This window comes from Protopterus annectens, chromosome 13.part0 (genome assembly GCF_019279795.1).
Source record: "Protopterus annectens isolate FY-2018-M chromosome 13.part0, PAN1.0, whole genome shotgun sequence".
NCBI classification, from domain to species: domain Eukaryota; kingdom Metazoa; phylum Chordata; order Ceratodontiformes; family Protopteridae; genus Protopterus; species Protopterus annectens.
The window spans coordinates 165,853,565-165,877,020 of NC_056747.1; the positions used below are offsets into that span (position 1 = coordinate 165,853,565).

The window sequence follows — 23,456 nt, forward strand, 5'->3', positions numbered from 1 at the left end:
ACTGACTACCCTTTCTTATGCAAACAGATATGGTTGCATGTTACAACTGTTTTGATGCCCTGCAGCCATACAGTTTAAAAAGGAGCAGCTAATTACAGATTCCCTAATGCATCACTTAGAGACTCACGGTTATAAATTACCTGCAAAGCCTTCACAACTACTAACAGCCCATCCATTTTTTTCTTATAGCTCACGGACATATCATCAAAAATGTACCCGAGACTTGGGCCTGAGGTCAAAGCCCAAGATGAACACTTCACATGTACCTGCAAACTTGGCTTAACTGTCATGTCGGACCACTGAACATAATTTGATGATTTTTGTCACAGCGCTATGACTTTTGCCCTCAGACTGCTTTGCCTTTGTTATTGTCTTGATCTTCAGATGTACATAAAATGTTACAATTATCTGCTGCTACATTAAATCAATGAAGTTGGCACAGAGTGATTAACCAAAAATATAAGGGGTTTAAGTTTAGATCTTTAGACCTTGGTTCATTGTAAAACAGGAAAATGGCCTGTTATCCAGAATATTGCTGTTACTTGCAGATGACAGGGCTTTGTTCTTTAATGCTCATCCTAGGCTGAGTGGCATGATTTCTAGATTTTCACATTCACCCTGAATTGACAGATACTTTCATTTCACAAGGTATTTCAAGAACATTGCCTTAAGAGTTAACCAGCACTCCTTTTTTGGCAGATTAAGATTTATCTTTTGTGACATGTCTAAAACAAACTCAAATATGTCTGTCTACAGCATACCTACTCATTAACAAACAAGTTGTAAATGACAAGGCTTGTAATTCTATTTCTGGGTTCCTGTGACATTTATAGCTCGGAATGACACTATAAACCTTTGATGGAAATGCTGCCTTGTAATTTCAGTGCCCACCATTTTGTTACATGGAATACAGATCTGTTTGCTGGCATTCTTCCAAAGTGCTGAAGAAATGCATATGCAGTTGGTTATATTTGATCCTGGAACTTACAGTAACAGACTCCTCCATATCCTTTTTGTTAAGCAAAGCGTGATTGATGCGCAGAACAATCCAGTCAAAGAGAGCACTGTAAAGTGACTTTGCCATGGAATCTCGGGCGGTTACTGCCTGCAGAAACAAAATATACAAACTTAAATACTGAAAACCGTTGCTACTGTACATTTCAAGTAATGACATATCAGAAACAATTACACTACAAGGTGGCATTATGCAGGTAGTAACAGGAATTTTTCTGTCTTACTTTTCTGTCAACAATATAGATTTAGTCAAATTTCCAAAGCACAAATGTAATTAATAAGTTCAATTAAGCACCTACTGTAAAACACCGTCACAGTACAGAGTATACTCGTCACAGACCTCAGAATTTAAGCAGAAATCACTAGAAAACTGTAGATATAACGACCAGTTTTTATTCCCATCTCAGTGTCTCCATTTTCATGATATTTATGCATTACTGCCAGATTTTTACATTCTCTTCATATTTTGATTCTAGTCACAGCCCCTCAAGAATCTTGAGTGAATCTGAAAATGCTGTTTACTACCATCTTAAGTCTTCCCACCCTCTATATTTCCAGATTAACTCCAATTTGCCATCTTTGACTTTAGGGATAAAATGGTCACGAAAACTAGGCTTACTTTTTGAAGATGCATCGTTTAGAAGACAGTACATCTCTCCTCATCCATTAACTGCCCTTAGTATACCTCCCCTGGTTATGATGCAGATTTTATGACTGCATTGTACTGTAGTTTTTCCCCATGTACTCAAGCCTAGAGAAATCCATTATCAGATTGCCAAAATGCACTGCCTTAGTTCTTGGATTTAACTGAATCGGGTAAAACTTTAAGCTGCTCCTCAAAATTGAAAAACAAGGATTTATTAAAAATTGTCAGTAAAAGAGGAATTTATTTCTCAGGACTGGACTGAAGAACCTTGGCATCAAGGATGGCCAGGAAAGAAAAAATGTTAGGAACCATGGATGAGGCAAGTTTTCTGTAGGTAAGAAATGAATGAACTAGAGGGAGGAAGATATTAGATCTGCTGCTGTGCAAAGGAGAATGACCACACAGTTACCTGGTTCATGATGGAAATCAAGCAGATATACTTCAAAATAAAGGATTCTCCAAATGGACAAAACAGACAACAATCATGAAATGAAAAAAATGATATATGAGGCTGCTAAAAGACAGCGTGGACAGTCTGTAGAGTAGGGTTGAAGGAGTGGAAGTTGTGAAGAATGAGGATACTGAGCAAAAGGAACAGAAGGAAAAGTACAGTTTTGTACCTACCATAAATGTAGATGTTCGAGTGTATACACTGCTGCAGTCATTACACTTGGGTTATCCCACCGTCAGGCGGTTCCCCAGTCGGCTGGAATTCCAAAGTCTTGGTTCGGCGTAGGTTGCTGTCGCCTCCTCCCTGACGTCAGTGCGACAGGGGTATAAAAGATGCAGCTGACACCATTTTCTTCAGTTTTTCTTGCCCCAGATGTCAGGTGCCCCTAAATAGGTAGGCAATTCCAATTGCTAATAAAACATACATAAGAAAAGCAAAAAAAAAAAAAAAGACATAGGTACGTGTGGTAGGTACAAAACTGTACTATGTTCATCATCTTACACTGCTGCAGTCATTACACTTGGGTAGAATCCCAAAGCTGAGGAAGGGTGGCTGGTTCCACAAGGCATTAAGGTTGGCTATAAGGCCCTGCAGCACTGCAGTGGCGAAGCCAGCTCTGGATTTAGAGTACAGAGGCAGATGGGAATGCTTGGTGAAGGTATGTACAGAACTCCAAGTTGCTGCTTCCAAAATATCCTTGGTAGGTACTCCCCTGAGGTAGGCAGTTGAAGTGGCTGTTGCCCTGGTGGAGTGAGATCTAATGCTGCTAGGAACAGGTTTTCCACAGTATGTGTAGCAGAAACATATACAATGTCCTATCCATTTTGAAATAGTCTGTTTTGAAATGGCTTTTTCCTGTGCTCATGCAGCATATGCTACCAATAACTGCTCAGATTTTTTGAAAGCTTTGGTTTTGTCCAAGTAGAAGCGTAATTGCCTGTGAATGTCCAAAGAGTGCAGTAGTCTCTCCCCTTTATTCTGTGGTTTAGGATAAAAAGTTGGCAGGTGAAAAGTTTGGTTTAGAGCCACACTTGATACCACCTTTGGCATAAAAGTAGGGTTAGTTCTTAAAGACACCCTATCCTGGTGGAAAATGAGGAAAGATTCCACTGCCATTAGTGCCTGTAATTCTGAAACTCTTCGTGCTGATGTTATTGCCAGGAGCAGAGCAGTTTTCCAAGAGATATATTTTAATTCTGCTGTGTTGACAGGCCCAAATGTAGGTAAAGTTATCTTCTCCAAAACAAAGTTGAGGTCCCAAGTTGGAGCAGGTGCTCTACGGGGCGGTCTTATGTTTTTAGCCCCTCTGAGGTACTGTTTTAACAGAGGATTAGAGAAAATTGGTGGATCCGTGTTGTAATGAGCAGAGATGGCAGAGGCATGGATCTTGATGGATGAGAAGGAGAGTCCTTTGTCCAGCATCTCAGTTAAGTACTGTAGTATCAGAGGAATGTTTGGGACAAGAGGGTCACGGCTGTGAGCTTGGTTCCAGGCACAGAATCTCTTCCATTTATCCGAATAGGCTTTCCTGGTACTAAGCCTTATGGCCTTCAGAATGACATCCATAACAGCTTTGGAGAGAAGCATTGTTTGCTTGACTAAGGAATCTTCCATGCAGCTAGGTTTAAGGTCTTTAGCTGGCTGTGTAGTATTTGATTGTTGTGCTGAGTCAGCAGATGTGGGATTTGAGGCAAAATCCACGGTGGTTCTTGTGCTAAGCTTCAAGACTTGGTACCAGTGCTGGCGTGGCCAGTCTGGTGCAATCAGGATCATCTTTGGCTCTTCCTGCCTGGCTTTTATGAGTACCTTTGGCAGGAGAGGTAGTGGTGGGAAAGCATATACTTGTAGGTTCTCCCAGCTGAATGAGAGGGCATCCACTTTCCATGCTTGTGGATGTTAACTCCTTGTACAGAATTTTTGTAGCTGGCAGTTTATTGGGGATGCAAAAAGATCTATGTCCGTGCTCCACCATTTCTGTGTTATCATTCTGAATATTTGTGGATTCAACTCCCATTCGTGGGGATCCATGATGTTTCTGCTTAAGTCGTCTGCCAGTGTGTTTTTGTCTCCTGGTAGGAATTGTGCTTGTAGATGAACTTGAAGGTTCATAGCTGTGTTCCACAAGGTCATAGCTTGTCTGCATAGGGGGTAGGAGTGAGTGCCCCTTGCTTATGTACCACATAACTGTGGTGTTGTCTGTTTTTAGTAGTAGTTGTCCTGGATGCAGCAGGTCCTTAAAAGCTATAAGTGCATTTTGTACAACTAGCATCTCTTTTTGATTTATGTGAAGATGCCTTTGTTCTGCAGGCCAAGTGCCCTAAATACATTTGCCTGCATTGTGTGCTCCCCAGGCATAATCTGATGCATCTGTTGTCAGTGTTTGCCTGGCTGTGGGTTGTGTAAAAGGCTGTCCCTTGTTGAGGTGACAAGCTTGAGCCCACCATTGAAACTCCTGTTGAAGGCAAGGGATTAGTGGTATAACTGTTTCCAAACTTTGACAGTGTTGACACCATACATTCTTTAGGTACCACTGTAGTTTCCTCTTATGCAGTCTGGCATATGGAATTAGTAGTATACAAGATGCCATGTAACCCAAGGCCTGCAGAATTTTTCTTGCAGGGAGTTGGGTCTTCGTTGCCATCAACTGAAAGTATTGAGTCAGTTGTGTCCTTGTTTGTCTGGTGTGAGATAAACCATCTGGGCCGTTGTGTTCAAGCTGGTATCCAGGAACATAATCTCTTGTGAGGGCACTAGTTTTGATTTCTTTTCATTTACTGTGTACCCCAGGCAACTTAATAACTTTTTTACAAACGCCAGATGCTTTAGAAGAATGTCCTTGCTCTCTGCTTGAATCAGGCAGTCGTCCAGGTACGGACAAATTTGAATTCCTTTCTGTCTGCAAAATGCAATTACTGGTGCCAGGCACTTTGTGAAGACCCTGGGCGCAGCAGATAAGCCAAAGGGCAGTGCAGAGAATTGGTAGTGCATTGAACCCGCTATAAATCTGAGGTATCTTCTGCAGTTTTGTCTGATAGGGACATGCAGGTATGCCTCTGAGGTCCAAAGTCACGAGCCAAGCTTTCTTGCCCAGGATGGGAAGAAGCTGCTGTAATGTCAACATTTTGAATTTCAGAACATCCAGTTAAGTGTTTAGAGATGAAAGATCCCGAATGGGCCTCCAGGACTTGTCCTTTCTGGGTACCAGAAAGAGTCTTGAGTAAAATCCTTGTCCTTGCTCCTGTGATGGTACCTTTTGAATAGCTCTCATATCCATGAGTGATGTAATTTGTTTTTGAGCCTCTGCCCACTGATTTGGTGGCATGTTTGGCATTCCTTTTAACCTTGGCAGAGTGTGAAAGTGGAACCTGTAACCTTGAAATACAATGTTGAGAACCCATTTGTCTTTGGTGATCATTTGCCAATTGTGGTAGAAGAGTGCCAGTTTTCCTCCCAAGGGGGCTGCCAAGAAGAATTTGTTTGGCAGCTGTAGTGGGAAGTCAATGGAGCTGTTTTTTATATGGTTGGGGCCTGTCTTCCCCTTCTTTCTGGTCTGATGCAACCCATTGTCAAGGCCTGTAAGTACCTTGTGTTTGACCTCTACCTCTTGGATGTCTGTGTCTTCCCCTTTGAGGTCTGTCTAATTGGAAAGGATCAATTCTTAGTTGGCCAGTTTCTGCTAAATCTAGGAGGCTGAACCTGTAAGAAACCCTTCACCGTTTGCATAGATTTTGCCTTATCCTCCATTTTCTTGAATACCTCTTCTGCCTTGACTCCAAATACATCATGCTGCAAAGGTGCATCCAATCATTTTGCTTTAACATGATCTGGTAACGTATGTTCTTTTAACCAAGCATGTCTTCTAATGACAGAGCCTGTAACTGCTGCTCTGCAGAAGGCCTCTAGATAATCAAAACCACATTGCAAAGTATGCTTTCCCACTTGTTCAGCTGCATGCAACAAATCCTGCATTTCTTTAAAATTAGGAGGATCTGATTCTGGAAGCATTTTTTGTTTTAACTGAGACAGTAAAAATTGCTGATAATTTAGCATGTGAAAACTGGCAATTTAAGACTCTCATTGCTAAAGTTGCAGACGTATATACTTTCTTTCCTCATCTGTCTAATGCTCTGGAATCTCTGTCAGGGGGAACTGGATTCTTGGCTGATGAGGCCTTAACTCCTTTGGGTCCCTGAGAAATAGTTTCAGGGTCAGCTACAGGGCTTTTATACAGAAATTTATGTGAGTCAGGGACTCTGTAGTATCTGTCAGGTTTAACAGGGGCTGGAGGTAAGGAATCCGGATTTAAGCTGGATTCAGTACACACATCATCCACAATATCCAACACTAGCGGAATAGCAAGGGGTCTGTGTTGAGGTAATAAAAGGAAGACTCTGAGCCTTTTCTTGGATTCTGAATAATACTGGCATTCCCAGTGGAAATGTTCCCACATGGTATGTGGGGTTTCCCCAAAGGAGTAGTCCTCAGGTGGTGAGGCTGATGGAATAGATTCCTCAGCATCAGAATCCTCATAAGGGGGTAAAGAGTATCCTAGGTCTGAGGATGAATCAGAACAGATGGACACCTGGTCAGATGAGTTAGTCTACATCCTGTCTAGGCCTTTTATCAGGAGGGGGATGGGTCCCCCTGATCAGAGTGATTAGGTCTTTGGCCATTTTGAGCATTTGTTTCTTAGGCATGGAGGCCTGTCCTGGATAATGCTGTATTTGTTTCTTTGACTTTAAAGAAGGCTTAGACTTAGCTGAGGGTTTAATGCTTAACTGAGTAGGTCTGAAGACACCCTCTGTAGCTGTGGGTTGCTCAGCTACTCCAGATCCCTCTGAAAGGTTAGTCTCGGTAGGCTGAAGAACTTGTGCGTCCGAAGGCCCAGCCATCTCCACGTGGGAGTCAGGGGCGGCTTGAGGTTCTACAGAAGCTGTCGTCAGGGGCTGCGAAGACACCTCGCTGAAAACCGGACAACCGGCGACTGGCCTAGAAGAGGCTTCGTCAGTTTTGGGCCTCGGATGCCTATCCTTATCTTTGCGCTTTTTGTGTATTCCGGTCGAAGTTCTGGTGGCATGGTATAATTGAATTTTCTACCAAAATAATGTTGGGCAAAATCAAACAGACTTTTAATAGTGCGCTTGTTAAACCTAGCACAAAACCGACAACCACTGACATCATAGTCAGGGCCTAGGCATGGGATACAATAGGAATGGAAATCCTTATGAGGTATTTGCTTCCCACAAGAAATACAGTTATTAACTTTTACTGACATCGGTCTGAGGCAAGAAAAAGTTTCCCCAACTGGGTACTTAGCTTTGTATAAGACTTCGGTTATGGATTCGGAATGAAAATCTCAGGAGACGGCCAACCGGCACTTGCGAACTGCTTTTGCTTCGGGCACCGCGCGGCAAGAAAATGGCGTTGGATGCATCTTCTATACCCCTGTCATACTGACGTCAGGGAGGAGGTGACAGCAACTGACGCCGGACCAAGACTTTGGAACTTGGGCCGACTGGGGAACCGCCTGACGGCGGGATAACCCAAGTGTAATGATTGCAGCAGTGCAACACAATGAACTTCTAATACGGTTCCCAGAAAAAACTAAGTTAGATGCCAGGAGTAAGGGCAATACCTGCAGCAAATGGGAGAAACATTTGAATGCAAATAGCCTAAGCATTAGTTTATTTTATTTATAATAAACTTGTTCCTTTTTAAGTGCCATATGGACCAAAAGTGCACTTCATTATGCAGTTTAACTACCTTAAGCAGGGCAGTTTGACAGTTTACAAGACATGAAGCAATAGCTGCTAACTGATGCAAGCTGGGAGGTGACCCACCTTTCTGTACCCTTGCAATGGCACTGGACCTCACGCAACCAGTAAGTCTGCTGTCAGCTCTAGAGAGAGTCAGTGAAATCTTCCAAAATCCGAACAAGCATAGTTTCACATAAATTATGTCAAACCAACCTGTTGTGCAATGTACAGTTGTGTATACTTACCATAAATGTAGATGTTGAGTGTATTCACTGTTGCAGTCATTATATTTGGGTTATCTGCTTGCAGGTAGCCCTCAGTTGGCCTGATTAACGAAGTCTTGGGTCCTGCATCAGTTGCTGTCCCTTCTTCCATGATGTCAGGTCGTCAGGGGTATACAACATACAGCCGACGCCATTACATCAGTTTTTCTTGCCCCAGATGTCAGGTGCCCCCTAATGGGAAGTAATTAAATATAAATGTACAATGATATACCTCCAACAATAAAGCAAATACACCAAAAAGCTTTAAAGCATAGTAAAGGAAAGTAGAGGTATAACCAAAAGTAGTTAGGGGGGTGGGAGGGTAACCAGGACTGCAACAGTGAATACACGCGAACATCTACATTTATGGTAAGTGTACACAACTGTACTATGTTCTTCGTGTTTCACTGTTGCAGTCATTATATTTGGGTAGATTCCCAAAGCTATGGTTGGGAGGAGGAAGTTAAATAGCATTAGGAACAGCTATAAGTCCCTGCAAGACTGCACTGGCAAAGCCAGCTATGGATTTAGAGAAAACTGGCAAATGATAATGATTGGTGAAAGTATGTACAGAACTCCAGGTAGCAGCTTCTAGGATGCCCCTGGTAGGGACGCCTCTGAGAAAGGCTGTAGAGGTAGATGCACCCTGGTGGAGTGAGGTCTGATCCCCTGGGGGATAGGTTTTCCATGGTGCTTACAGCAGAAATTAATGCAGTGGCCTATCCATTTAGAAATGGTTTGCTTTGAAATAGCCTTCTCCTCTGCCCCTGCAGCAAATGCCACCAGCAGTTGTTCAGATTTCCTTTGAGATTTAGTCCTGTCCAAGTAAAATCTAACTTGTCTGTGCACATCTAAGGAATGCAGTATCCATTCCCTTTGTTCTGTGGATTGGGAAAGAAGGTTGGCAAATGAATGGACTGATTAAGATCCACAAAGGATACCATCTTGGGCATGAAGGATGGATTGGTTCTGAAGGACAACCTGTCCGCATGAAAGATGATGGAAGGCTCCATTGCCATAAGGGCCTGCAATTCAGATACCCTTCTAGTTGAAGTGATTGCTAAAAGGAAAGCTGTTTTCCAAGAAAGAGATTTTAAGTCCACAGTAGCAGCTGGTTCGAAAGGAGGTAGAGTGAGTTTCGCCAAAACAAAGTTAAGGACCCAGGGCAGGAGGTTGGAGCTCTCCTGGGTGGTCTCAAAATTTTGGCCCCTCTGAATAACTGCTTGAGCAGTGGATGAGAGAAGAGGGGAGGTTCTGTGGTATAATGAGCTGAAATGGCTGCGGCGTGGATTTAATGGAGGAAAAAGACAGGCACTTGTGAAGCATCTCGGTTAAGTATTGTAAAATCTGAGGTAAATTAGGTGCTGCTGTGCTCATCCCTTGAGAGTGGTTGCAGGCACACAATTGTTTCCATTTTTCAGCATAAGAGTTTCTAGTACTAGGCCTCCTTGCCTCTAAAATAAGATCCATCACAGGTTTACTGAGGGATGGTAAAGGAGAGATTAGGTAATTAGCCAGGCTGCAAGATTCAGTGTTAGAAGCTGAGGGTGCAGAATCTGGTTCTCCTGCTGGGACAACAGGAAAGGAGTGTGAGGCAAGTGCCATGGAGATAACCGTGACACACTGCGGAGGATGGGGTACCAGTGTTGGCATGGCCAGTCTGGAGCAATCAAAATCATTCTTGGTTTGTCCTGTTTGATTTTTAGTAGTACTTTGGAGAGCAGAGGCAGAGGGGGGGAAGACATAGACTGATACTTTTTTCCAGCTGAAGGACAGAGCATCCACTTTCCAGGCTTGTTTGTGGGGAGTCCTTGTGCAAAATTTGCCCAATTGGTAGTTCTGGGGAGAGGCAAATAGGTCTATATCTGGGCTCCCCCATTTGCTTGTCAACATGTTGAAATGTCTTCGCTCCAGTTTCCACTCGTGTGGGTCCATGAGGTTTCTGCTTAGTCCATCTGCCAGTGTATTTAATTTTCCTGGCAGGAACTGAGCTTGTAGGTGCACTTGGTAGATCAAGGCTGTGTTCCACAATGCCATGGCTAGGCTGCAGAAGGGGTAAGAATGTGTACCCCCCCCCCGTTTGTTTATCTACCACGTAACAGTGGTGTTGTCTGTCTTTACCATTAGTTGTCGGGGAAGAATGTGGTCCTTGAAGGCTGTAAGAGAATTCTGTACAGCTAACATTTCATAGGTTCATATGTTGGTAGTAGGCAATCAGCCCTAGGGCCTATACAAGTTTAGCCATAACAATTCCCTGGCTATTTCTTCCCACACTATTTACTTCCCTGGACCCCTGTCTAACAGGGTGACTGACGTGATTCCCCGGGGTGAATTTTCTTTCTTTTTGATTGATATGCAAGTGCATTTGACTTGGGTTCCATTTGCCCTGAATGCACTTCCCTGCCAGGTGAGCCCCCCATGCATAGTCTGATGCGTCTGTTAGGGTTTGGGTGGCAGGGGGAGGTGTAAAAGGTAGTTCCTTGTTTTGCTGGCAGGCCTCTGCAAACCAAAGAAACTCTAGGTGTAGGCAAGGTATGACAGGAATCATTGTGTCTAGATCCTGGGAATGTTGACACCATAGGCTTTTTAGATACCACTGTAGTTTCCTCATATGCAGTTTTGCATATGAAATTAGAAGAATGCAGGAACCCCAAGGCTTGCAGTATTTGTCTTGCAGACAGCAGGGTTTTTGTGGCCCCTTGTTTGAAGTAGGTTGTCAAATGAATTTGTTTCGCTGGAGTGAGGTAAGCCATCTGGGAAGTTGTATTCAAGCTTGCTCCCAGGAATATAATTTGTTAACAGGGTACCAGGTGAGATTTCTTTTCGTTTATGATGTACCCCAGACAGGTTAGAACCCTTTGTACAAAAGCCAGATGATTCAAAAGTATGTCCTGGCTTTCTGTCAGAATTAGACAATCGTCCAGGTATGGGTATATTTGAATATTTCTTTGCCTGCAAATGCAATAACTGGAGCTAGGCACTTTGTGAATACCCTGGGCATAGTAGATAAGACAAAGGGCAGTGCAGAGAACTGATAGTGTCTGATAGTGTGTGTAGCCTGCTTTGAAGTGAAGGTATCTTCTGTAAGATTCCCTGATTGGGATGTACAGGTATGCTTTTTTCAAATCTAGTGTTGCCAATCAGGCATCTTTGCCTAGCATAGGAAGTAACTGGTGAAGAGTCAGCATCTTGAATTTTGGAATCTCCAAAAAGGTGTTCAGAGTAGACAGGTCCAGGATAGGACACCATGAATTGTCTTTTCTGGGTACCAGGAAAAGTCTCGAGTAGAAACCTTGTCCCTTTTCCTCTTCTGGTACCAAATGAATAGCCCCCATGCTTAAGAGAGAAAGTACTTGTTTTTGTACCTCTGCCCACTGATTTAGGGGTAGGTCAGGCCACCTGCTTAATGCTGGGAACGTGTGGAAGTGAAATCTGTATCCCTGGGACACTACATTTAAAACCCATTTGTCCTGGGTAATGAGCTCTCAGTTCTTTGCATGAAGAACAATCTTTGCCCCCAAAGGGGCAGTCAGCTGATAAGTGCTTATATTTATAAACCAGGAACCATTCCAGACGATATCAGTGACCATGCTCTAACCTATATTATTAAACAAAGAGTTCATAGCCCTAATACTAATATTTTTAAAACCTCCCGTTCTTAAAAAAAAATTCAAACCAGAAACCTTCCAAAATGAACTGAAAGCATGTGACTGGTCACCACTGTCTCATCTTCAACTTGATGAGGCAGTGACCTACTTTAATACTAAATTCCTACAAATCCAGGATTACTATGCCCCCTATCACTCTTCTAGAAAAAGTACCAAAATTGCTCCATGGCTCACAAAACAAACTAGGCAAAAAATCCTCTTAAGAAATAAAATGTGGTCCAAATGGAGAGCCTCTAAAAGTCCATCAGATCACCTTTATTTTAAAGTTAAGAAATGCCACCAAAAAAGACATTCTACAAGACAAAAAAAAACTACTACCTTCACCTCCAACAAACCCACCAACAAAAACCACAAACGTTCTGGTCAGGCATCAACAAACTACTTCAGCCAGGCCATTCTAGAACTCCCATTCTAAAACTCCTGCACCATCAGGCTTCAACCATAATAACTCTAACCAAATTCCCAATGCCTTTAATAACTATTTTACTGAAGCCATTCAATCCCTAGCTAATACATTACCACCTACTACCACCTCCCCATCAATCACCATGAATAGTCCCAGCTCTAACCTTTCATATACAACCTGTACCTACATCCCTCATTTGCAACCCCCTTCAAAAACTCAAACCATGCACCCCTTCTGCTGACTGTCTTCCAGCTGAATACCTACAAATCGCAGCTAAAGTCATTGCCTATCCCATCTCCATCCTTATAAATAGAACAACTTTGGAAAGCACAATCCCTTCCATATGGAAAGTATGACATATCATCCCACTACATTAAGGTGGGACATTTACTGAGCTTTCCAACTTTCGTCCAATCGCCTTACTCTCTCCAATAGCTAAAATAATGGAAAAATGCATCCACAGACAACTGCTTGACCACCTCCTCCAGAATAATTTACTTGCCAACTGCCAACATGGCTTTAGACCTTTCCATAGCACAACTGCCCTGCTATCCTTTTCTGACTGTATAAACAACAATCTTAACAATAACTCTCTTTCCTCAGCACTATTCATCGACCTTTCAAAAGCCTTTGATATGGTTAATCATCACATGCTTATTGATGTACTAAAAGCCCAATCACTGGACCCACAAGCAGTACGCTGGTTTAAATCTTATTTAGAAAACAGACAGCAAGCAGTGCTTTGGGATAAAAATCTTTCTACACTCCTCCCTGTGAGGAGTCCCACAAGGCTCTATTTTAGGTCTGCTTCTCTTCACTGTTTATTAATGATCTACATGCAAAATTTCCTCAAGTCACCTGCATACAATATGCAGATGACTCTACTTTAATATGTTCAGCCAAGTCCATTATCTCACACTCCAGACCCTCACCCAGACAGTATTTAACACTGTTGAAAATTGGTTCATGCAACATTGCTTCCTGCTGATCCCCAAAAAAACTAAATTATTGCTGTTTGCTCCTACTCAAAAGCATCACAACTTCACTTCACAGTAACCTCTAACAATAGAACTAATATGTCCCCTGACACTACTACTCGTCTCCTGGGAATAACAATTGACAACCTTAGCTATGATGACCACATTAATACTACTATAAAGTCTGTCAACACAAAACTAGGCACCCTTTATAGAATCAAACCCTTCCTTACCCCTATAGCCAGAACCACTATCGCCCAGTCCCACCTGATCTATACCCTGTTCTATGCTTCTGCAATATATACCAATCTTTCTAAAAACAACCTTTCCAAACTTTCAATCAGTTAGAATAACATAGCCCGATTTGCCACTGGCACCCCCTTTAGAACTCACCACTGTCAAAACCTAAAACAACTGGGATGGTCAGAACTGAAGAACCAACTACTTTGTCAACAACTTCTCATCACCCAAAAGATCCTTTACCACCTTATTAATACCCCTATCCTCACTAACATGATTACACCCTATAAAAATCTTGCAACACTACGCTCAGCTAATAAGCTTCTAGTTTCCACTATTAAATCCAACAACAAAGCTGGGGAATCACTCTTCACCAACACAGTGGGAAAAACCTGGAACCAGCTTCCTAATGAACTTTTTACCCTTGCTTTCACACTGCTTTTTAAAAAACATCTTAAAGAATATCTTAAAACTCACTGGCTCTGTCCCTGCTCTAACCCTGACTGATCTCATTTCCCCTTCTTGCTCTCCCAATCCTTCTCTACTCCACTGTTCTATGTTGCCTATCTGAAATAAAAGATTTCTTCCAAAAAAAAAATATATATATATATATATATATATATATATATATATATATATATATATATATATATGATTTTAATATTTTGGAATCTCCATATATTTTTTTAGCTCTCAAATGTTATTTATATTTGATCTTGGCTTAAACACACTAAAGAACTCTGTAGAAGTTTATCGTACCTACAATTTAAACAATGTACTATAACTCATTTTATGATTGATATATATTGTATGCTTTGTCACTGCCTATGCTTGGAGCTTTTCTCCTCGGGCCTCTACTGAAAATGGACATATATCCAGTTAGACCAGACTGGTCAACAAACGTAAAATAAATAAATACGTAAACTTTAAATGGAAGTCATTGAGACACTTTATCATAGGGGGGAGTCTTATTACTCCCAGATTTGGAAGTGGAGGCCCCCACTGCTTAGTCCCGTTTGTCCCCTGGGACTGAAATTTGAGGTTCCTGCTGTCTGGGTTTTGTTTGAGAAGACCTGGGAGGGCCTGGAAAGGACCAATTTTTAGAGGGGCATTGCCTACTAAATCCAGGAGGCTGAACTTGTAAGAAATCTTTAGCAGTTTGCATAGATTTAGCTTCATCTTCCATCTTTTTAAGAACTTCCTCAGCCTTGTTGCCAAACAGGTGGTCCTGATTTAAGGGAGCATCCACCAATTTAGCTTTAACATGATCAGGTAAAGATTGCTCCTTAAGCCAAGCATGCCTTCTGAGCACAGACACAGTAACAGCAGCCCTGCAAGAGGCCTCTAATGAATCAAAACTACATTGCAAAGTATGTTTTCCAACCTGTTCAGCAGTATGCAGTAAATCCTGGAATTCTTTATTTTCCACACAATCACGAATCAACATAATTTTTTGTTTAAGCAATCCAATAACATGTTGCTGATACATCATATGAAACTGTCAGTTTAAAGCCCTAATAGCCAAGGTCGCAGAAGTGTAAACCTTCTTACCCCATCTATCCAGTGCCCTGGAGTCTCTATCAGAAGGGGTAGGATTTTTAGCAGTAGAAGCCTTAATGCCCTTGGGCCCCTGAGAAATAGTCTCTGGATCCGCAATAGGATTTTTAAAAAAGAACTTGTGTGACTCAGGGGCCCTGTAGTATCTGTCAAGTTTTCTGGGAGCAGGAGGCAAGGAACCAGGGGCCAAACAAGATTCCGAAAAAGCATCAATAATGTCTAGTACAGGAGGGATAGCAAAGGCCTATGCTAAGGCAGGAGTAAGAAAACCCTGAGCCTCTTTTCTGAATCAGAAAAATCCTGGCTTTCCCAGTGGAAATGCTCCGAGTATGTAAGGTTTCACCAAAAGAGAAATCCTCTGGAGGGGAAGCAGATGAAATAGAGTCCTCTGCATCAGAATCCTCATAGGTAGATAAAGGCAAATCCAGATCATCAGAAGAATCAGAAAAAAACAGAATCCTGATCAGAAGATACATAAACAACTTCGGTCCTCGACCTCTTAGAAGAGGGGGTTGGCTACCCCTGATTAGAGTTATTAGATCTTCAGCCATTCTTATTTGTTTTTTAGGCACAGAGGCCTGAGCATGTGGCCTGGGTGTCGTTTTTTAGGCATGGTTCGAGATTTAGGCCTAAGTGACGAAGGAGGCATCGGTTTAATATACAAGTCCGTAGGCCTGAATACACCCTCAGAAGCCAGTGCCTGCACAGCGGCTCCGGACCCATCCAAGGTAGAGAAATCCGCGGGTTCCATAGTTGAAGCATCTCACGGCATACCGAAACTCGGAATGGGTCTCAGTAGAGGTCTGCGAATCAGAAGTAGCGGATATCAGGGGCTGCGGAAGCGCCTCACCGAGTACCGGCTAACTGGCTTAGGAGAAGCATCGTCGGCAGTTTTGGACCTCGGTGGCCTGTCTCTGTCCTTATCTTTGCATTTTTTCAGAATCCCAGTAATCAAATGGCTAACTGATGACATTTCTGGATAATTAAACCGGGAACCGAAATATTTTGAGGCAAAAATATACCGATGACGGATAGTGCACTGACTAAATAAAGCACAAAACTGACAGCAAGGTATGTCGTGGTCAGGGCCTAGGCAAGGAATACAGTACAAATGAAAATCTTTATGAGGTATTTGCTTTCCACAAGTAATGCAATTATTAACTTTTACTGACATCAGTAAGGAGCAAGAAAAAGTTTCCTCAATGGGGTACTTGGCTTTAGTTGAAGACTTCGGTTCTGAAACTCGAAAATGAAAATTTCAGGAGTCGGCCGACCGGCACTTGCGAACTGCTTCTGCTTCAGGCACCACATGGCAAGAAAGACTGATGTAATGGCGTCGGCTGCATGTTTTATACCCCCCCCGACGACTTGACGTCATGGAAGAAGGGACAGCATCTGACGCAGGACCCAAGACTTTGTTAATCAGGCCGATTGAGGGCTACTGCAAGTAGATAACCCAAATGTAATGACTGCAACAGTGAAACACAAAGAACATCTACCTGTATTCATTGGTGTTGATGACATCAATAAATTAGAGACTGCAGCAAGCTTTACCAGGGCGGGACAAAAGTTTTTTGAAAGTGAAACCACCACAGTACAGTAAGGTACTGTTCCAGTGGAGAGTAACAGTTGATTTAAAACATTTTAAATGCTGTACTGTTGTTTATTCATAGCAGGGACAGTAAGTAGAGAGAAAAAGGACAGAGAAGTTGAGCATTTAATAACAGAATCCCATTGTCGTCCTTTAAGAGTGAAAACCCTGTTCTTTGGTAGCTTTGCAGTATGAATGGATGTGTCCATGTTTTCACCTATGTACGCCAGAACCTGAACTGGGGAAGACTGAGATTTGTCCTTGTTCACTGTAATTCCTAGGTTGCCTTAAACTCCAAAGCCACAGTTTGTTACCCCATTTTTGGTTTCTAAAAAAAGTTCTCTTGGGGGGGTAGAACAGTTGAAGAAATAGTTTCTGGCCCAGGCTAGCAGACCTGGTGGGAGCAATAAGTTGCAAGTTGCCAGACGGTGGCACACCCAAAACCCTTGCAGCCAGAGATGAGGTGCAAGCTATGCATTTGGTAAACACCTAGGGCTTGTGGTGTGGCCATAGGGCAGGGCTCTGAATTGAAAATGACTGGCCCGAAGCCAGAAAGCAAAACAACCTCCTGGAGCATCTATTCATGTTGATGTAGTAGACTTCAAGAAGGTCTTTCAAGCACAATAAGTCATCTTTCCTCAGAAGGGGGAGTATACACTGTAAAGTGATAATCCAGAACCATGCGTCTGACATTGATTCAAGTAGCTGAGGTCTAAAATTGGCTTTGGATCCCTGTTCTTTTTTGGCATTAAAAAATCTGAATAAGTTCCGAATCCCTGCTGGTCTTTTGAGACATCTTAGATGACTCACTTGACTAGCAGCTTTCCCCCCCTAATGCTGCTGCTTTTCTTTGACAGGGTGATATGCTGGGAAGTTTTTGTAAAGGGGAAGGGTGCATTGAGAAAGACAATGAAATAACCTCTGATTATTTTCTGGACCCAGCCATCTTTGGTGATGGACATCCAAACTTCTGGGTGCAGAGCCAAGTGGCCCCTGAATATCTTCAGAGTGCTGCAGTCCAGCAACTGCTCAGGAGTGCTAAAAAGGACTCTCGAAGAATGAATATCGAAGCCTCAATTCTGCAGGGCTCTTCAATCATAAATGCGTTGTCTACCATTAGAACACCCAACTCTGCCTTGGGGGGGGGGGTCGTCTCTACAGGAATCCTGGGAAAAGCCTTAAACTCCAAAACCACAGTTTGTTACCCCATTTTTGGTTTCTAGAAATAGTTCTCTTGGGGGGGTAGAAAACTATATGCCTACGGCAAAAAGTTCTTATCTTTTTTAGTCCTGAAAAGTGTCTCTCTGAACATGGGATGAAATGGGTCATTGATAAAAAAAAAAAAAAAAAAAAAGTCTTAAAGGGCTCCATGAAATCGCACAAACACATTCAGGCATGCCTCCTAAAAAATTACCATCCCTGTTTCTCCAGCTCTGAAAACTTCTAGTGTATTGGATACAAGTTGCATAAAGACATTAGACATGAACTGAATGGAGTCCATCTGCAAATTTACTGTTTTTCTGCATTCTGTAGACATGAACCCAGAAACCGACTTGGACTGCTCCTTTGTCAAGTCTTAAGCAAAAAAAGCCAACCAATGCTAAAGGTCCACAAATCACTAGACCAAGAAGGCACTGCTACTGCACATGGATTCACAAACCATTCGTTTATTATTAAAATCTCCAGATATTTTCCAAAACAGTTGATTGAGCACTTTCTTCCCTCTAAAGCAGGGATTTCATCAGAATCAATCTTTTCCCTCCAAGATTTCCCCTTAAATACTGAATTACATCATTGAAAAGGGAAGAAAGCGCTCAATCAACTGTCTTGGAAAATATCTGGAGATTTAAATAATAAACTAATGGTTTGTGAATCCATGTGCAGTAGCAGTGCCTTCTTGGTCGAGTCCTTTGTCAAGTCTCTCTGAAAACTAGTCATGTGTGCCAAACACTTCAGCAACCTTAATACAAAGGTAGCTGAAGCATAAACTCGCTTGTCAAAACTGTCCAAAGCATTGGACTCTGTTACGGGAATGGATAGCGGAGTTTTATTTTGCGAGCTCCTCCTTAGTGGCTGCCGTTACTACCATGGCATCCACTGCTGGGTCTTTGCTCCAGTGACAGCAGTCTTTAGGAGCAACAAGATATTTTTCCATTTTTTTTTAGTGATTAATTCTGTGATGTCTTGTTCCTTCCATGCCTGGTGAAACTAAATCCACCATCTCAACGCAGGGAGCCACCATGGAGTAGATGAGCTGGAAATAAAAGCCTCAAGCAAAACTGATTCGTCCTCTGAAGAGGCTTTGAAACACCAACCTTTCCGTCTGAGAAGCTCGAGGAATTCATTGAAAGTGATGTCCTCAAGGGGTTATATGGGAGACCCCCTCCCCTTCATTAAAATCCATGTCTTCTGTTACAGACTCCTGGGGGGAGTCAACGTGTTTCCCTTTACACTTATGCTTCAGCGAAGCCACCACAGGGGAAGTTCCAGAAAGAAAATGGAAGGCATAGTGTGTCCTGAATGGGGGACCCACTGTGCAGGCTCAGGATGCAGGGCTATCAGTTGAAGACTGGGTGGAGCCAGAAGGTGTAGTGATGTCCGCTCTCCAGCCTAGGAGAGAGCTGTCTCTCCATTGCCTCGAAGGCAGAAGATGATAAAGAAGCCAAGACCACCTAAGATGACCAAAAGCACCACCCTGACTCTGCTCAGAGCTAGCTAATGATGAAGCTCCAAGGGGAAGGGACAGCTCTTACAGCTTTGGAGTCAATTTCTTACTCCCACACTACACAATAAAGCTTTGGCTGAGCTCTGAAGAAATTGGTGCCAGTTGGCAAGATACAATGCTGGAGTCAAAGATGACCACAACTTTTCATCAGACACAGACAGCCCATAACAACTTGGGTCCAGCATCCTCAAACCCAGAGGTCAGATTGGGACAGGAGTACCTGTAAGTAAATGAGAGGATCCAAAGTTCATGGGTCTGATAGGAGATGGAGCTGCGAGAACTCCCAATTGAATTTGCATCCTGAGGAACTTAATCATTCTTTCCACATCACTTTGTCACACTACGGGTAGACCTGACAGACCTTAATGATGAAGTTGCAGAGGGTGGTCTTCCAGTCTTCTGTAAAGACCTCTTCTGTATAAAGGATGACTGCAGCCTAGAAGAGATTTGAGTCAGGGAAAACCTTAGCTCTGACAAGGTTGGGGTCTTGGACAGAAACAGCGTTGGATCCAGGGCACTGGTACAATCCAAAACCTTGGAAATTAATGTAGTCCGAGCCAAAGATAAGACAGATGGAGTGCTGTCAGAGGATCGCTTCCTCGCCTCTCTGCCTTCTTCCTTGGGCCTATCACTCTTCTCCCCCATTAAATCTCACACAGAGTATGGTCATGAGCAGTGCCTAGACAAAAAAGGCACTTTTCATATCTACACTTATGGGAAATCGGCAACCCACGCTCATATTTCCCTTCCCGTATGACATGGAAAAGGTTATTACAACTAAAAAAAAGAGAAAAACAGAAGGAAAAAGACCCTAACAGGGAACTTAGATATTGAAGGCTCAGTTGCTGTGTCAACATGATGAACACCCTGAAAACCGAATTCAAAAAGTAGTGTTTGGACTGGTAGCAAAGAATTTCTAAGGGTTAGGCACTCATACTTCACTTATGTGCTTTACTCTTCAGATGAAAACATACATACCTGATTGGAATTAAGGGTTTGTTATGCCGGCCGGATGTTTGGCTATCCTCAGCAGTACATCCCCATTTGTAAAGAATACTGCAACAGTGATAAGCACATCAATATCTTTAGCCAAATTAAAGTCCATCTAGAACCTTTGACACTTTCTAGAAATTCAATTGCAGAAAATGAAGAGGCACACACACGGCTAATGTATCCAGAATAAAAATTTTTACTCAGTGCACAAACACAAGCGCTTTCATCAAATAGGCATCAGGTGTAACAATTAGCACACAAGAAACACACCTTTATAGCTCATATAAAAGATCACATGACATTTTTCACATGTAAAAAATAAAAAGCATTTTTCTTATCATTAAATACAAATTTAAAAGCAAAAATGCAACAACTCTAAAAATGCAACTTAAAATATATAAACTAGACAGACATATGAATACCAACTACCGCTATGGCCTTAATGAGTCTATACCCCTGAAACCTAAACTCAAGTCAAGACCTCTAAGGAGGTAGTTAGTATTCATATGTCTATCTAGTTTATACATTTTTAGGTTGCATTTTTTGAGTTGTTGCATTTCTGCTCTTAAATTTGTATTTAATGTAAGAAAAATGTTTTATTTTTTTACTTGTTATATCTTTAAGTGTTATTGTGTGATCTTTTATATGAATTATAAAGGTGTGTGTTTGTTGTGTGCTAATTGTTACACCTGATGATTTCTATTTGGTGAAAGCACTTGTGTTTGTGCACGGAGTAAAGATTTTTATTCTGGATACATCAGCCGTGACTGTGCCTCTTAATTTTCTGCAACTGGATATTAGTTCTTTTGAGACACAGTGTTTGAGCCTTTTTGTGGTAACAGTTATATTGTTTTTTACTTTCTAGAAATTACTGACAAAGCATCATTAGCCAAACTAAACAACAAAAACTAACTACTTTTGCCCAAAGGACAGTCACATTTATTTTGGGAAAATGCTACTGAACAAATCTGCAACTGCCTAATAGAAGTTAGATTCATAGTTCTAAAACCAGCTTTCTTACCTCATTAAGACTGTAAGGCAGTATCAATTTTTCAGTGACGGTCACAGTTTTTCTTTTGGTCAAAGCCTCAACCAGCATCTCCTGTTTAACCTTTTAAAACAAAGCAAGAAAACAGAGTAGAAAATAAATCTGGACCAAAGTTTACCAAAGCTGATGGAAAACAAAACAGTGGAAAACAAATTACCAAATCTGGTTCCCATACTTGTTTGGTGGCATAAGAGCAGCTATCACTACTAGTAAACATGTTTACATTAGGTGATTTCTACTCTTATTTACTAATTCATTATCAGGAACAGTTTGTTTCCACCAGTACCATATACTGTACAATGCAGACCAGCTATGCCAGCTTATACCTCATTTCCCACCCCAAACTTACTATCTTACCTCAATACATTTCAGGTGAATGCGGCCACAGAAGGCATATGGAAAATCTGAGTTCAGAATGCCAAGTATGGATTTTCAATGAATGCCCAGAACTGAACTAATGTTAAAAAACACAATTCTCCTTGCTTTATCACCTTCTACTACAGGTCAGATTTCATTATGAAAAAAATGGCTGACAGTGAGCAGTGGTGGATCAAAATGAAAATTGGGCCTGCAGAACAATACATGCAGAATAATGTTTTGGAGGAGGAATGAGGTTTAAGAGAAGGCAGGAAATGAATGAGCTATGTAATGTTCAACTGACAATGACAGGAAAGATTTTCAGTTGCAAACATTATACATCTATATATATATCAATATGGCTTGTTTCCATTTATATAAATGCATGACTAAGTAGAAAATGTACCTTGGGTGGTTTTCAAACCATGCAAACACATATGCTTTTAGGACCATGCATAAATTCACATTCTTATAAATTCACCTTTCTGATCATTCTAAATTAGAATTATTGCTTAATAATAAAGCAAAATTTGCTTGAGTGTTTGTCTTAAATCGTTTAAATCTGATTCCAAAAAATGTGTACAATTACTAAACAAAACAGAAAATTTCACACACAAAAGATCACTAAAAAAAGAAGTTATGTACTCACCATAACATTACATCCGAGTAGTTATACTTCATTTTTCTGCAACCTGTGGGTATTCGGATCCATATCAAATCAGAGCCGACAACTTTACAAGCATCTTCTCCAAGCTCCAAACTCCTCCCCCTTACCCATAGCTCACCGCCATCTCCTGTCGTCCCTCAGATCAAGTTTGCCGGAACTCAACTTAGAACAAACCACACATGAGAAGTTTCGGGGAAGGAGGTTGTGAAGGTTGCAGAAAAATGAAGTATAACTACTCAGATGGAACGTCATGGTGAGTACATAACTTCTTTATCTGAAGTAGTTAAATTCATTTTATCGGCAACCTGTGGGACAGTCACCAGCTACTCAAACTCCTGGAAGGCCCTCATGGAAGGATACTCCTGAGCACCACAGAGCCAAAGGATGCTCTCCCTCTGGAGATCAAATCCAACTTATGAGAAATGAAGGTATGTGACTTTGCCCAGGTTGCTGCTGCACAAATGCCATCCAATGAGACCCTAGACCAAAAAGCAGCAGATGTCGCCATAGATCTGGTAGAATGAGCTTTAACAGGACCAGGTGGAGACAAACCTTTGTCTTTGTAAATTTGCAAAATACATAGTGTAATCCATCTAGCTAAGAAAACCTTGGAGATGGCTTTACCCAAAAAGGGCTTAGAAAAAGGCACAAATAACTGGTCAGACTTACGGAAGGGTTTGTTCTGTGTAAATAAAAACAAAGTTGTCTATGAACATCTAGAAAATGCAGTTTATATTCACCCTTGTTCTGAAAATTTGGAAAGTAAGGTCCCAAGGAGAAACAGGGTTCTTAATTGGAGGACGCAAAAGAAAAGTGCCTTTAAAAAAAGGCCTTACACAGTCTAGAAGAGGCCGGGGCATTCCTGTTTTCACCAACATGGAAATTCGAAATAGCTGCCAGTTGCACTTTCACAGTGGAAGAACTAGCCCCTTGCTGAAAAATGCTGGCTAAGAAATCCAACACTGCAGAAACAGGGGCTGTAAAAGGATCCAGGTTTCTCTGCGAAGACTAAATAGAGAATCTTTTCCATTTACTGCGGTAAATCTTCCTGATGGAAGACTTATGAGCTGCCCTAAAATAGTTTTCACTGAAGACAA

General features: G+C 41.9%; 1 protein-coding gene across 1 annotated transcript in view; it reads right to left on the reverse strand.

The window, feature by feature from the left end:
- Positions 1 to 23,456, reverse strand: part of MYO9B (myosin IXB) — a 1,188,949-nt gene that overhangs the window by 1,036,694 nt on the left and 128,799 nt on the right. The window contains exons 6-7 of the mRNA XM_044054768.1: positions 21,309 to 21,398; positions 989 to 1,105 (exon numbers count right to left, since the gene is read on the reverse strand). Of these exons, the coding sequence (XP_043910703.1) occupies positions 989 to 1,105; positions 21,309 to 21,398 (207 nt within the window). The remainder of the gene's footprint in view (positions 1 to 988; positions 1,106 to 21,308; positions 21,399 to 23,456) is intronic.